This window comes from Sinocyclocheilus rhinocerous, unplaced genomic scaffold, assembly GCF_001515625.1.
Source record: "Sinocyclocheilus rhinocerous isolate Xijiao unplaced genomic scaffold, SAMN03320098_v1.1 scaffold848, whole genome shotgun sequence".
In the NCBI taxonomy this organism is placed as follows: domain Eukaryota; kingdom Metazoa; phylum Chordata; class Actinopteri; order Cypriniformes; family Cyprinidae; genus Sinocyclocheilus; species Sinocyclocheilus rhinocerous.
In genome coordinates this window covers 1,071,917-1,086,290 of record NW_015664186.1, presented here as the reverse complement: position 1 = coordinate 1,086,290, position 14,374 = coordinate 1,071,917, and the positions used below count along the sequence as shown (strand labels likewise).

Below are 14,374 nucleotides of genomic sequence, written 5' to 3'. Positions count from 1 at the left end.
TCTTGAAAATCTTGAAAATCTGCTGTTGTACTCTTTTTGGGTTGTTTGCTTCTCTCTCTTAGTCTCACTGTCTTCTGCTGGTTCTGCTGGTCTGTGAAGCTCTTGGTTTCCACAAGCTTTCCAAACCGCCTGCTAACAAAATGGTGAACTGAAGTTCGGTGCTCCTTGCTATCATCGGGCAGGAAGGTGAACGCAGAACCAGGTACTTTTGCATCAATGAACCGGAAGAACTCCTCAGCTTCTCTTTCAGAGGCTAAACTAGCAAGCTCCTTGAAGTCTGGGTCCTCTCTGACCTGAATTTCTGATTGGTTGGTCACAGTCTGGAGGAAGGGGAAGTTGTATCGTACTGCTCTATGGACAACAGCTCTCAGGTGTTTATCAGGATAAGTACCCAATGACAGTTCCACCTTTTCTTGCTCACCAGCTCTTACTCTCACTTTGTTAGTGAAATGTTCCAACTCTTTGTTCACAGCTGGACCCAAGATTATATTCAGATCAAAGCAATCCTGATTTAAAATGTCAGTGTCATCTGGTTTAGATTGCTTTAATTTATCATCACTTTTGGTAGCTTGACTTGGTTGAGAAGGACTTTTTGTATGTTCTTCTTGAACATTAGAACTGTTAACAAGTTGTCCATTGATGTCTATCTCAATAACCACAAAGTCTTGGGGTGAGTTTTTTATGGTCCCATGGAAACCTTCATGGTCTGATATAAAGCAGGAGAGACTGTGCCTCTCCATTCTTAAGTCCTTAAGAAAATACACTTAGCAATTAAGTCACGCAATCATTATTTTAGCGATTTGTTCATTTGTATTGACATGTAATGTAAAAAATATAATAAAATGTAAAGAGGAATTTATCGTGTTAACATTTAAATTATTACACAAAAACAACTGAATCCCTGTTACAAAGCCGGTCCATTTAACCCTGTTACGTCATAATACAAAGCAAGGAAAATGCACATTTTGGAAAATAGTGCTTACACTCACCCGCTACTGTTGTCAGTTCACTTCCTCCGCAGCACGTGGTACCGCTCTTAAAGGCGCAGAAGCGTAAAGACGGGCAGGGCAATAATGTATTCATGTTTTGCGAGGATTCAAAAAATAGATTGAGTACTTCAACCTAAAGTGCTGATTTTATACAAAATTTATAAGGTATGTTGTCATAAAATCGTAATGAGAAACAAACACTAAAAGGCATGTAAGGGGGCTATTGAATGAGTTTGTGTGTGTGTGTGAGTGTGTATACACAGACATATAGATAGGTATATCTATATATATAGATAGATACATATATATATATACACACACATGCATATATATATATATATATACACATACATTATGATAATTACAGAACCCAAAGGCTAAAGATAACGGACGACTCCAAATTTAAAGGCATCTTCAAATCTTTTTATTTTTCTCTCTCCTCTATCTTATACAATGCATAGAAAAAGACATTTAAGACTCAATGATTCCTTTCCAGACTTCATAATACCCTTACATAGGAGACATGTTAATAGTGGTTTGCCTGTTGTGAATCAGCAGATGGATCGTCCCAGAGGTTAAGGAACTTACAGTCCCTTCCCTTATGAGTGATTTCAAAAACATCCCAAGCAAGATGCTAAGTGAACTTAACTCCATGCACTGTATACATTAGTGTGGTTGCGAATGGCATGAAATGGAGGCTGGCCATTAGTTGAGATGTAAAACATTAGTTGTGAGACAGACAGGATGGCCCTAAACCCTGAAACCATGGACACTCACTTCAATGTTAGACAATGACATCATCTGGACAAACAGCTGTACAGGCTTAGAAAAATAGTATCTCTGCAGGTTTAGTCTTCACTACAAGAACGTGAAAAATAGCTAAGATGCAGAGAAGCATCACTTTTTCAGATTTGTGCTATGACGGATTCGATTATAATCATATCTATAATTAAACAATCCTACATTTAATAAAAAACGACCAATTTTTAAGAATTAATACATATTAAAAAAGGTATCTGAACTTTTTTAGCACATTATTCTTGGCAAATTCTTCATTGAAATCATCCCTACCCTATATCTACAAGTTTCAGTGGCTGTCAGAATACTGATAATTTATTTAGTCACTCTTTAAGAAAATTTGTCAACCTAATCAATCAGAAAGTTAATACATAATGTGTATGGCCTCATAAAATAGAGCTGAACTTCTGACCTTCCTGATCAGACCACAAAAGTTAAGCCGTGGACTGTTTAACTTTCCGGGCTTGTTTTCCAAACAAAAATTATGCCTAATCTCCATGGCCAATTTCCCGGACCAATATTAACGTTACTCCGAAGCTAAAATGTAATTTTACTGGAGAGCTACCACTGAAAATGCAATTTATACCTGAAATAGATTAGATATCCGTTTATGGGAAACCAGCTTTTTCTCAAAAATATTCTTCAAAAAGGTTTTTCCTTGAAAATCAATATATATTTCTGGAAAACAAGCACTAAATGGTGTCTATTTCAACAGTATTGCACTCTATATCATAATCTTGGCTAATATGCAAGTAAACAGCGTAATAGTGTTAAAACTATTACCAGGAACATCACAGACAGCATCCTTGAATGCAAGTGAAGCTTAGTAAAATACATTCTTGTGTACCTCAGTCTGTGTTCTTCAACATATAGAAAATATTGCAATATCTGACAATTATCATATTGCAAGCTACAAAATGTAATTTCACAGGCTTAGTGTTTTACTTTGTGCATAGTTCAGTCTATAGGGCTGTGGTCTACATGAGTCAAGGTAAAAATGGGAATTCGCTTTGAGGACGGGATTCCTTAGACTAAGTGGAATGTACCACTGTCAGATTCAGAACAGGAAGAGGTTTAATCATCATCGCCGTCGTCCCCTGGTGCCCGTGTGATTCTGCGGCCCCCCCTTTTCCCGGTTGGCCCCTTGGGTTTGGCAAAAGCTTGCTTGTGTGCATGCTGCTTGGGGTGAACCTCTTCGTACAGGAAGTCACTGGATAGTTCATCACCATTGTCAATTTCCAACTGAAAGGAAGAATTAAAGTTTGAAAACTACAACATTAACGTTACTGTAAATGGTCCGATATCCTTGAAATGAGGCATGCTTCCAGGAAAACAGGACGGTGAATGCTGTACTTTATATATAATACCTAGCAAATATATAATACCTTTTTAGCAATTTCAAGGCCTAAGTTTTTCTCCACTGTGTCTATGAGAGGGTTCTTGCAGCTTGAATACAGCATTCTCTCTTTGACGCTGCATTTATAACCAGGCATAGAGTAGATGAACACTGCAAACACAAAAAAAAGCACTCTTGAAACTATTGACATATGGGATAAAACATGTCCAAGTCCAACAATATTACTTTCCATTAGCTTTTTTGTAATTTGTAAAATTTGTACATTTCAACCTTGAAAGTAATCAGAGATGATGACCGTATTTATTAGTATACATTTAATGATTTAATACCCCTAAATTGTCCTCTGACCCTCAAAACTCAATACGTGATTTAGGTTAAAAGAAAAAAAAAGTAAAAAAAAAAGAAAAATAGAAATATATAAATGGTCATTTTAAAAATAAATATTTTTGTCAACAGAGTTTAAATATATAAATACATACATATAAATATAATTCAGCAAGGGTGCACTGAATTGATCAAAAGTGACAGTAAATATAATTTTATAAAATATTTCTTTTTCAAATAAATGCTGTTCTTTTGAACTTTCTACTCATCAAACAATTCTGAAAAATATATCGTTTCCACAAAAATATGCAGCACAACTGTATACATATTAAAAAATATTTCTTGAGCAGAATGATTTCTGAAGGATCATGTGACTGAAGACTGGATTAATGGCTGCTGAAAACTCAGCTTTGCCATCACAGGAATAAGTTATTTAAATATATTAAAACAAAAAGCAGATATTTTAAATTGTAATAATATAATCACAATATCACTGTTTTTAACCTTATTTTTGATCAAATAAATGCAGCCTTGGTGAGCATAAAAGACTTGAAAAACATTATGTATACACACACATTTACATACACATACATACATAGTATATAATGTTTAATAACATATTTAAGGGTTTACATTTAAACCCAGTTCTTTGAACATTTGATATTCCTCTTACCTGTGGACTCAAGGTAGTCTCCTTCATGAGAATGTTTGTAGAGGAAAAAGTGATACCTAGCTGCATCATTTGGGATCCTTTTAGGCAAATCTTTCACCTCTGTGGGAGACGTGCTGGACAACTTGATGGATTCTTTAGGAAAATCTATTTCCTGTTAATGGGATGGACATAATTAGTGTATTTGAATTATTACTCAGGTCTACAACATGTATTTCCGTCACATGTTGGTGATTCTGTGGGCAGGGGTCAACCCAACCGGTCTGTCTTCTAACAGTAAAAATACCGTTCTGGCCATTATTCATTTTAGTTTTTTTTTTAATGCAACATAGAGGATGAACAGGATGTTACAGGATGAAAAGGAGGAATAAGATGCTATTATACAAGAGCTGCTGGGAGTGGTGGAGGGGAAAAAAGTCCTGAAGTACCAGTTGAACGTAGTTAATCCTTTTCTCCCTAAACTGCTCCAGAGCCTGAATAGCGTCTCTCTGCATAGGGAACGCCACTCCCTGAAGAGTCTGCTGCTTTGTGTCAACATGGATGTCTGTCTGCAACTGAAAACACGCATATAATCTTTTAATAATATGTATGCACTGGCCTGTATCACCAAAGCAGTCACAGTGGTTGTTAAATGATTCGTTAGGAACGAGCTCTGCAATTTATGTTGTAATTTATAAAGCAACGTTGTTACACTGTGTATCAATTCATGTTCAAATGCGAGGATAAAATTTTCCCAACCCTAAACATTTGAATGGTACACTTAAAATATAATATAATATAAAAAATGACACATTCTGTGCTGCATCCAAATAAACCTCTCTGCATCCTTTCATCCAGGATTGGGACCAGCATTTTATCCACCCATCTACTCAATAAAATCTCTCATTCAACAAATTAATAAAAATAAAACACCACAAAGCTGCTTTCCTCTCCTCTCATACATGTAGATTAGTGTAGCATTATCCTCCTCCCACAGCTGCTCTGGGGGGAGTTCAGTGAGCCTTCTGATTGGTTCATTTATGCTGCCTGTCATTTTAAACAGTCAACGATGCATTTAAGAGTCAGAGTGTATCCTTTTATGGTATGAGTGGAGGTTTGTATGCATTGCCAGCAACATCCTTTGCAATTGGTGAGAGTGCCTGGGACTGAGCTTCTCTACTTTTAGTCAGTGTATGTTTGATGCTAAATATTACATTACATTTATGTTTTCATGTTAATATACAGTAAGCATTGACATATGCATGGTGATTTGGAACATCCTTTATAGTTTTTATATGCATACTGCTCAGCAGACAACCAATCATCAACACAGTACTCTTTAGTTCACAGTGCAAAACTGGCTTCTAAAGGATCTATCATTTTGTTTTGAGATAATGTTGCACATAATGTAAATGGTCTTTTGGTTCAGCTCATGAAGTTACTGAATACAAAAGGCCTGATATGAACTGTTGGACTGATGTGGTTTTCGCCCTATTTTAATAAAACCTCAGCAGAGCCTGACTAAGGTGTACACCCATGCTGTGTTTATGTTGATGTCAGCATTACCTCAGTGAGTTTGATTTGCCTCAGTTCCTCCTCTGCTGCAGTCAAAGGCAGAGGCGCCGCCTGGGAGCTGAGGTACTTTTTGTAGCCATTTAGAGAGACATCGTCCTGAGCAGAAAGAGATGCATTAGTGGGGAAACCTATGGCTGTGATCCATTCATGTGGAGGTTTGATTTAAAGAATGGCAGATTATATATGTCAGACCTTTACTGTGCCAAAAATCTCCTCTTTAATGTGGCCACCACCAAACTCTTTCTTCAGCGTGGCCCTCGTAGCAGCATACAACATCTTTTGTCGAACCTGAAAGTTGTTTCAAAATATGTTTCTGGATCTGCATGTTTTTACAAAATATATTTTCTTTTTAGGAACAAGAACATACGTCAGATAAATTTGTTTTAGGCCAACATACTTTTAAAATCAAAAACAGACATTATCAAAAACCATGCAAACATATATATATATATATACATATGTATTCTCATATAATTATGGTACTACTACTACAATATGAATAGTTCAACCCAAAAAAAATTAAAAACATAAATCACAGAAAATGTACTCTCCCCCAAGCCACTGAAGATGAATTTATTTCTTAATTGGAACAGATTTTATTACATCACTTTCTCACCAATGGATCCTCTGCAGTGAATGGGTGCCATCAGAATGAGAGTCATAAAAACATCATAATCCACAAGTAATGCACACGGCACACGCCTCCAAATGCCTTCATGATGGATTTGTTTCTTATAATCATGCAGCTTTTCACTTCACAAGACATTAACTGATGGACTGGAGTCATGTGGATTACTGTAGTTTTTATCAGCTGTTTTGACTCTCATCGTGACGACACCCATTCACTGCAGAGGATCCATTGGTGAGCAAGTGATGTAATGATAAAACCTATTCCAATGAACTTCTATACAACCTGGATGGTTTGAGGGTGAATAAAAATTTCAGCAAATTTTAATTTTTGGGTGAACTATTCCTTTAATACTTGAATCCAACCAGGAGGAATTTCTGGATTTCAATTTTAAAGTTGTTTTGTTATTGGAAAGCGCTTGGTTTGAGCAATTTGAGCTGGCTTTAGATGGGCGTGAAAGAACGACTGATTTGGGTGCGACTGGGACTCCAGCCACTTTAGTCTCCCTCTGGTCGTTGAACATTGAGGGAGAAAATTAGAATTGCAAATTTGTAGCACAGAACCACAACTGTCCGTTTTGTATCAGGTCACCCGTGCTTTTCATAAAAAAAAAAACGTACTGTGAATGTAGATTAACATCAAACTCTTTTGCTTGAATGCACAAAGTCTCCATTATATGAGCTTACCTGATACTATATATTTTGGTAAAAGATAACATTACAGGGGATCTCCACAGTTATTTGCACTCACTTAAGATACACTCGTTTGTTATAACAATGATACAATATTCCTGATGATTGATCATATCTACATAGTACTACAAAAAATTCTTATTATAGGCTGTTTTAATATGGACAGACTTAACTGGCAACCAGATATTTTTAAAGAGCTTTAAACCAGGGATTGTATATATGGAGTGGATGGATTAAAATGCACTGAGCGATGTCATCTCATGATGTCCTTTGGCCTCGTACAAGCTGAAAGAAGACGACAGCATGCAAACAAACTCACTGGAGAGTGATCCGGAGACCAGGCCAGAAAGATCCACTCATAACCTTGGTTGTTGGTGGTATCCAACCTGTAGAGAAGGTACGAGGGCATGTCGTCCTCCACGAGAGGGAGAACATAGCTGTCCCATTCCTGGTCCCATTTCTTGGCGGCCCGTTTACTTCCACCAAGAACTAACTTCTCTACAGGAACACAATATATAAAAAAGGAAAGTGTGATATGATTCTTTATGACTTGTTTTATGTTTGATTATGACTCTGATATACTATTAGTTTTTTCAATATTTTGAATTAGTTTTTTTAATTTTTGTTTTACATTTTAGTTAAAGTAAATTTGTTTTGTCATTTTTTTTGTTTTTGTTTTAATGTCTACATAGTTTTCATTCGTTTGTATTTGTTTTAGGTTTATCATGATAACGGCTATCTCTGAAATAAGATGTTTTTGTTTATATATTTTTTATAAATATATTTTATTTTCAGTTAAAGTTTATTTTATTTCAAGTAACAATTGTATTTTTATTTTATGGTTTTAGTTAACTATAATAACCCTGATGTGAGATAACCAAAAAATAAAAAAAATAACAATAATACAGAGTGAACATATAAAAAAAATGGAAAAGTAATACATGGGTTATTCTTGACTTGTCAATGTAACATTTTGCTAAAATAATTAAATTAAGTAATTTTGTTTTTAAGGGTAGTTGGGTCTTGTAAAGAAAGTAAAATATCATAAGGTTCTAAATTTAAAGCTCTTTTAAGTTTTTCGGTCATGTCCATTTTAAAGTCAGTCAAAATGGAAAGAAAAAAAATACACGGACAACTGTGCTGTTTTCCTGAATATTACTTATTTACAGTAGGTTTATTTTAAAAAGCCGTTTAATACATTTTTGTACTCTGATGTGTAAAACGGTCATCTCACCTTTTTCAATCACTACTTTGATGAGCCGATATTCTCCATTCCGGGCCTTTGCAAAGATTTCTTTGACTTCCCCGGTAGCTGAGAAGAGAAAGCACAGGGCGAGAACAGGACACAATGAGACCATTTATTCTGATACAAAACAAAGCTGACCATCTCTGGACAACGGAACTGAAATTTGGCTGATGAACCAAAGTGAGGAATCTAAAGAGGCATTGCCAGGGACAGTTTGAAGATGGCAGTCCTTTCCTGGAGTATGTTCTTTGAAATTCTTTGCAGAAATCACAATATGACCATGCAAGGTGATCTTTAATTAAAACTTCAGCATGACTACATTGATTCATACACTTGTTGTCATGGTAACGCAACGCCACTGCAGTAAAAGCTCAATGTAAACAGATGTCTATTGCATAATGCCTAGCAACACCTTTGAATAAAGGTGACTCGGTTATTACAGTTGGACCTTTGAGACCTGCTGCCTTCCTGCATAATCCTCAACTCCAGTCTGAAAACATACTGATAGTGAAAGAAGACCAATCGGAGTTTATTTGCATGACCATATTAGTGCAACAAAAGGCAGAGTACACTTGACACAGATTCACTGTCTGGCTCTGGTTTGTTTACTGCAAGCTCGCAATAAAACTCTATAAGGTAATTCAGTCTCAGGGACGACCACAACAGGTTCTTCTGTATACAAACAAGCGCCAAATAAAGAAACGTGCATTATAGAGACGCAATAAACTCCGTCTGGCTTATTTGAATCGACAATAAAAGAGCGTAAAGGATTTTACCTTGGATGCCGGTTTGATGAGACATTCTGGTTCTCTTGAGTCGGCCGGTTGGTTGATGGTAACAGTGAAAGAACACGGAAGTCAGAGAATGAACTACAGTAATTTGAGATGCCTGTCATGTGACGCCATTGCGTGGCCCCGCCCACTGCGCCGTGGTGTGCGTTTTGTTTTGTTTTTTAGACAAAGACTACAAATAAATGTAAAAATAAAATTTGAGGACGTCCTAAAAGAAAATATTCTAATGTAGTAATATATTGTATTTATTTAATTTGTGGTATTTTACTGTGAGTGTTTTGGGTAACTATCTCTAGAAAAGTTAAGAGTTTTATTAATAATGTTTTTAATTTACGTTATATAATGGACAATTTTTTAAAATAAAATACTGAAATAATCTGTGCTAGGGGGTCCATGGAAAAGTTTAGAAAAAAACTGTGTAAAAAATAAAATCAAATAAATACATAATCAATCAATCTTACAGTACAATACTATAGTGAATAGAAAAACTATGTAATAAAGTAGCTTAATAGAAGTTACATATATTTTAGACGTGTAATATACATTTTTCACAATATAAACAGGGTCTTTATACCATAATACCTTTCAGCATGGGGGTCTCTCGCACAAGGATGGTCATATTTGGGTAACTATCTCTAGAAAAGTTAAGAGTTTTATTAATAATGTTTTTAATTTACGTTATATAATGGACAATTTTTTAAAATAAAATACTGAAATAATCTGTGCTAGGGGGTCCATGGAAAAGTTTAGAAAAAAACTGTAAAAAATAAAATAAAATAAATACATAATCAATCAATCTTACAGTACAATACTATAATGAATAGAAAAACTATGTAATAAAGTAGCTTAATAGAAGTTACATATATTTTAGATGTGTAATATAAATTTTTCACAATATAAACAGGGTCTTTATACCATAATACCTTTCAGCATGGGGGTCTCTCGCACAAGGATGGTCATATTTGGGGGACTGTGGCATCTAAAAGATTGAAAACCCCTGCGCTATACAGTTCATGCTGAGAGAAGCAGGGCACTTGGCATTTGGGTGTGTGCACTTGTGACAGATCTTAGAAGCAGTGGAATCAAATGCAGGTCATATTTGGGGGACTGTGGCATCTAAAAGATTGAAAACCCCTGCGCTATACAGTTCATGCTGAGAGAAGCAGGGCACTTGGCATATGGCTGTGTGCACTTGGGACAGATCTTAGAAGCAGTGGAATTTCTCAAATGCAGGGTGGGGTTGCGAACATCCCACAGAAATACCATATAATATACTTCCAGGCTATAGAGTTGATTCAGTTGCTGTGTCTGCGTGTGTGCTAAATGAACCACAGACTCAGCAGGGAGGAGTGGCACTAGAGCGATGGCAAGGCAATTCATGGTAAAAGCAGACTAAGCCTTCCTTGTGAATTAGAGGTTACTGGGCCACACACCCCACTGCCAAAGGCCTTAATCAAGATCCTCTGTAATAGTTCTGTGTGTAATAACATATTCTATTTAAATAATACATTTCTATTGTTACTCAAACTGGACTGCTAGTTAATTACTAAAAGTCATTCGTTACTTACTAACTTACCATATCCACCTTAATTTGCAATGCAAAAATAAGTTATTTTCTTTGAATATGCAAGACCTGAATTTGTGATTCTTTAAATAACTACAAGAATAACAATATGCAGTAAATGGTAAAACTATTTGAGTCATAATATTGTCAGAATATCTGATTCATGCAACAGTCATTGTGATTTGTGCAGCTCCTGTTTATCTGGTTATGTAAAGCAAACAAAGGACAACAGCTCACAGCTGTGAAATGCAGAGTGCCTGGATTTTCATGACTACTCCCATTCAACACGTCCTTGAGGATCATTTACAATCAGAGCAACTAGGACACTATACAATATGACTAATACAGTTAGAAGCTCAGTAATTCAAATGGACATGAACCATAAGATATTTCTGGAATACGCAGTATAAAGTGTACAATTTTTTTTCAGTGCATGCAATAAAGACCTACTACATTTGCCAAAAAGTGGAGTATAGGCCTACAAAAGAGCACACTTCAAAAAATATTTTATTCAATAACGCAATGTTCGAATTTAACTTTTCCAACTCCAGTTGTGATTAATGAACAAGTAACATCAGTCACAATTTTTAACATCTCTTTCTGACTCATTATTTACCAAAAGTTAAGAAATGTAAATAAAATTGAACTGAAAATGCATGTTTAGTTTAATTTCCGAAATTATAACAGGATGCTATTCAAATGCAATGTGATGAGGTTATGTGTAGCATGCAACTTTTTGAAACATTAATGTCTACTGTTTCCTTTTTTTAAATATACACTCACTAGGGCGGTACCTTTTCAAAAGGTACACCTTTGTACCTTATTAACCCCTAAAGGTGCATATTGGTAAGGTAGGCTAACCTAAAGTTTAGGCCTACATACCTAAATGATAGCCTACACACCTTTTGAAGCTTTTGTGTATTTTGCACAGTATTCAATATTCATTCCGCTGAATGCACTGTACTTCTATCCTTCACAGCCTCGTTTACATTCCTGTCACAAAAAAATATGGCTCTACCCTGACTAAGGTCTATAAGCATAGGTCTTAAACCCTGCTCCTGGGGACCCACTATCCTGCAGAGTTCAGCTCCAACCATAATCAAACACACCTGAATCAACTAATCAAGATCTCCAGGATCACTTGAAAAGTCACAGGCCAGGTGTGCTGCAGGTTGGAAACAGTGGGTCCCCAGGAGCAGGGTTGAAGACTTATGGTCTATAACGTTAATGCTGTCTTAACCACTAGGTGGCGCCCTTATCCTATCTATTTTGGGACACATTTATTTTTTATTTCTTAAACAAACTTGGACTAAATATGACATGTAAATCCAGGAAAGCAGTTGCAGGTTAGTGTTCGCTTTCTCCAGATGCTGTCATTTTAGAAACTTAACAGAGGGAGTGAATCTTCTGAAACACAGCAGTGGCACAAAGCAAACACAATATGAATTTAAATGCACAGGACAAAGTTAAAAAGGTGTCATGGGACACATACTCAGTCAGGAAGGTTCTCATGCAAGTACACATATAAAAAATCTCAAGTTCATTCCGCTGAATGCACTGTACTTCTATCCTTCACAGCCTCGTTTACATTCCTGTCACAAAAAAATATGGCTCTACCCTGACTAAGGTCTATAAGCATAGGTCTTAAACCCTGCTCCTGGGGACCCACTATCCTGCAGAGTTCAGCTCCAACCATAATCAAACACACCTGAATCAACTAATCAAGATCTCCAGGATCACTTGAAAAGTCACAGGCCAGGTGTGCTGCAGGTTGGAAACAGTGGGTCCCCAGGAGCAGGGTTGAAGACTTATGGTCTATAACGTTAATGCTGTCTTAACCACTAGGTGGCGCCCTTATCCTATCTATTTTGGGACACATTTATTTTTTATTTCTTAAACAAGCTTGGACTAAATATGACATGTAAATCCAGGAAAGCAGTTGCAGATTAGTGTTCGCTTTCTCCAGATGCTGTCATTTTAGAAACTTAACAGAGGGAGTGAATCTTCTGAAACACAGCAGTGGCACAAAGCAAACACAATATGAATTTAAATGCAAAGGACAAAGTTAAAAAGGTGTCATGGGACACATACTCAGTCAGGAAGGTTCCCATGCAAGTACACATATAAAAAATCTCAAGTACACACAACAGGCCCAATATTGTCTTGCCTTCCTGTAATGGGAAAATAAATAGACTCATCCAAAGCTGCCATCAGGTGTTTGTCCAGAACTGAAAGGCCATATCAAGATACACATAGAGGCCATAACTCAAGCTGTCTCATTTGTTTGAGTGTGTACGTGTGTGTGGTGACGACGACACAGACTGAGAATGAAAATGAAAATGTGTAGGCTTGGCTTTTGTTGGTGTGCGTAGGAGGCGATAAGGAAAAATAGAAAACAGAACAGATACAGCCTGAAAAGATATTTCTGCTCATGACTATGATATTAGTGTACAAAATTACACATATGCTTATAAAAGCACCTACTGTAATGATGCATACTGTATGCCCACTCTTAGTCTAATATGAGCTATAATGGATCCAACTGTTAGCTCCTTTTCAAATGTCATTACTGAAAAACATCACCGCAGGTAAATCCCACCATTCATCCTCTTAACCAAACAAAAACCAAATTACACCCCAAAGAAGATGTTATACCTGTGTTTGAAAGATCTGCAGGAAAATTCACATGCATTAGTCATAAAATGGATGAATGCTTTCTCAATCGCTGCTGAGAGCGCTCTTGCCTTCATCCGTCAGCGGGCTCCGGGTTTAGTGGCTTTGGCACAGCTCGGCTGCTTTATAGCTCATATCCAGATGGACATCACCAACTTTTGGTGCTTAGAATTTCATGACCTTCAGTGGCAGAGTAGGAGATTTATGGTCGCTGCATGACATCCAGTGCTACATTTATGAAGGAGGTTCATGGAAAGCCACTTGAATTTATAATCAGCGTGAATTAAACAAACTTGGACTAAATATGACATGTAAATCCAGGAAAGCAGTTGCAGGTTAGTGTTCGCTTTCTCCAGATGCTGTCATTTTAGAAACTTAACAGAGGGAGTGAATCTTCTGAAACACAGCAGTGGCACAAAGCAAACACAATATGAATTTAAATGCACAGGACAAAGTTAAAAAGGTGTCATGGGACACATACTCAGTCAGGAAGGTTCCCATGCAAGTACACATATAAAAAATCTCAAGTACACACAACAGGCCCAATATTGTCTTGCCTTCCTGTAATGGGAAAATAAATAGACTCATCCAAAGCTGCCATCAGGTGTTTGTCCAGAACTGAAAGGCCATATCAAGATACACATAGAGGCCATAACTCAAGCTGTCTCATTTGTTTGAGTGTGTACGTGTGTGTGGTGACGACGACACAGACTGAGAATGAAAATGTGTAGGCTTGGCTTTTGTTGGTGTGCGTAGGAGGCGATAAGGAAAAATAGAAAACAGAATAGATACAGCCTGAAAAGATATTTCTGCTCATGACTATGATATTAGTGTACAAAATTACACATATGCTTATAAAAGCACCTACTGTAATGATGCATACTGTATGCCCACTCTTAGTCTAATATGAGCTATAATGGATCCAACTGTTAGCTCCTTTTCAAATGTCATTACTGAAAAACATCACCGCAGGTAAATCCCACCATTCATCATCTTAACCAAACAAAAACCAAATTACACCCCAAAGAAGATGTTATACCTGTGTTTGAAAGATCTGCAGGAAAATTCACATGCATTAGTCATAAAAT

The 14,374-nt window shown here is 36.6% G+C and overlaps 2 protein-coding genes across 2 annotated transcripts in view; both read right to left on the bottom strand.

Moving 5' to 3' along the window:
• Positions 1-989, bottom strand: part of LOC107729827 (pseudouridylate synthase 7 homolog-like protein) — a 4,069-nt gene extending 3,080 nt beyond the window's left edge. Inside the window, exons 1-2 of the mRNA XM_016540532.1 lie at positions 984-989; positions 69-749 (exon numbers count right to left, since the gene is read on the bottom strand). Coding sequence (XP_016396018.1) covers positions 69-740 — 672 coding nt within the window. The 5' untranslated portion in view covers positions 741-749; positions 984-989. The remainder of the gene's footprint in view (positions 1-68; positions 750-983) is intronic.
• Positions 990-1,408: 419 nt separating this feature from the next.
• LOC107729862 (twinfilin-1-like) lies at positions 1,409-9,109 on the bottom strand. The gene is made up of 9 exons (XM_016540581.1): positions 9,035-9,109; positions 8,247-8,324; positions 7,332-7,510; positions 5,885-5,980; positions 5,684-5,788; positions 4,567-4,692; positions 4,142-4,292; positions 3,173-3,294; positions 1,409-3,029 (listed from the first exon to the last, which is right to left on the bottom strand). Exons 1-9 carry the CDS (start codon positions 9,057-9,059, stop codon positions 2,862-2,864), a joined length of 1,050 nt encoding a protein of 349 aa, XP_016396067.1. The 5' UTR covers positions 9,060-9,109; the 3' UTR covers positions 1,409-2,861.
• Between the last annotated feature and the right edge of the window lie 5,265 nt (positions 9,110-14,374).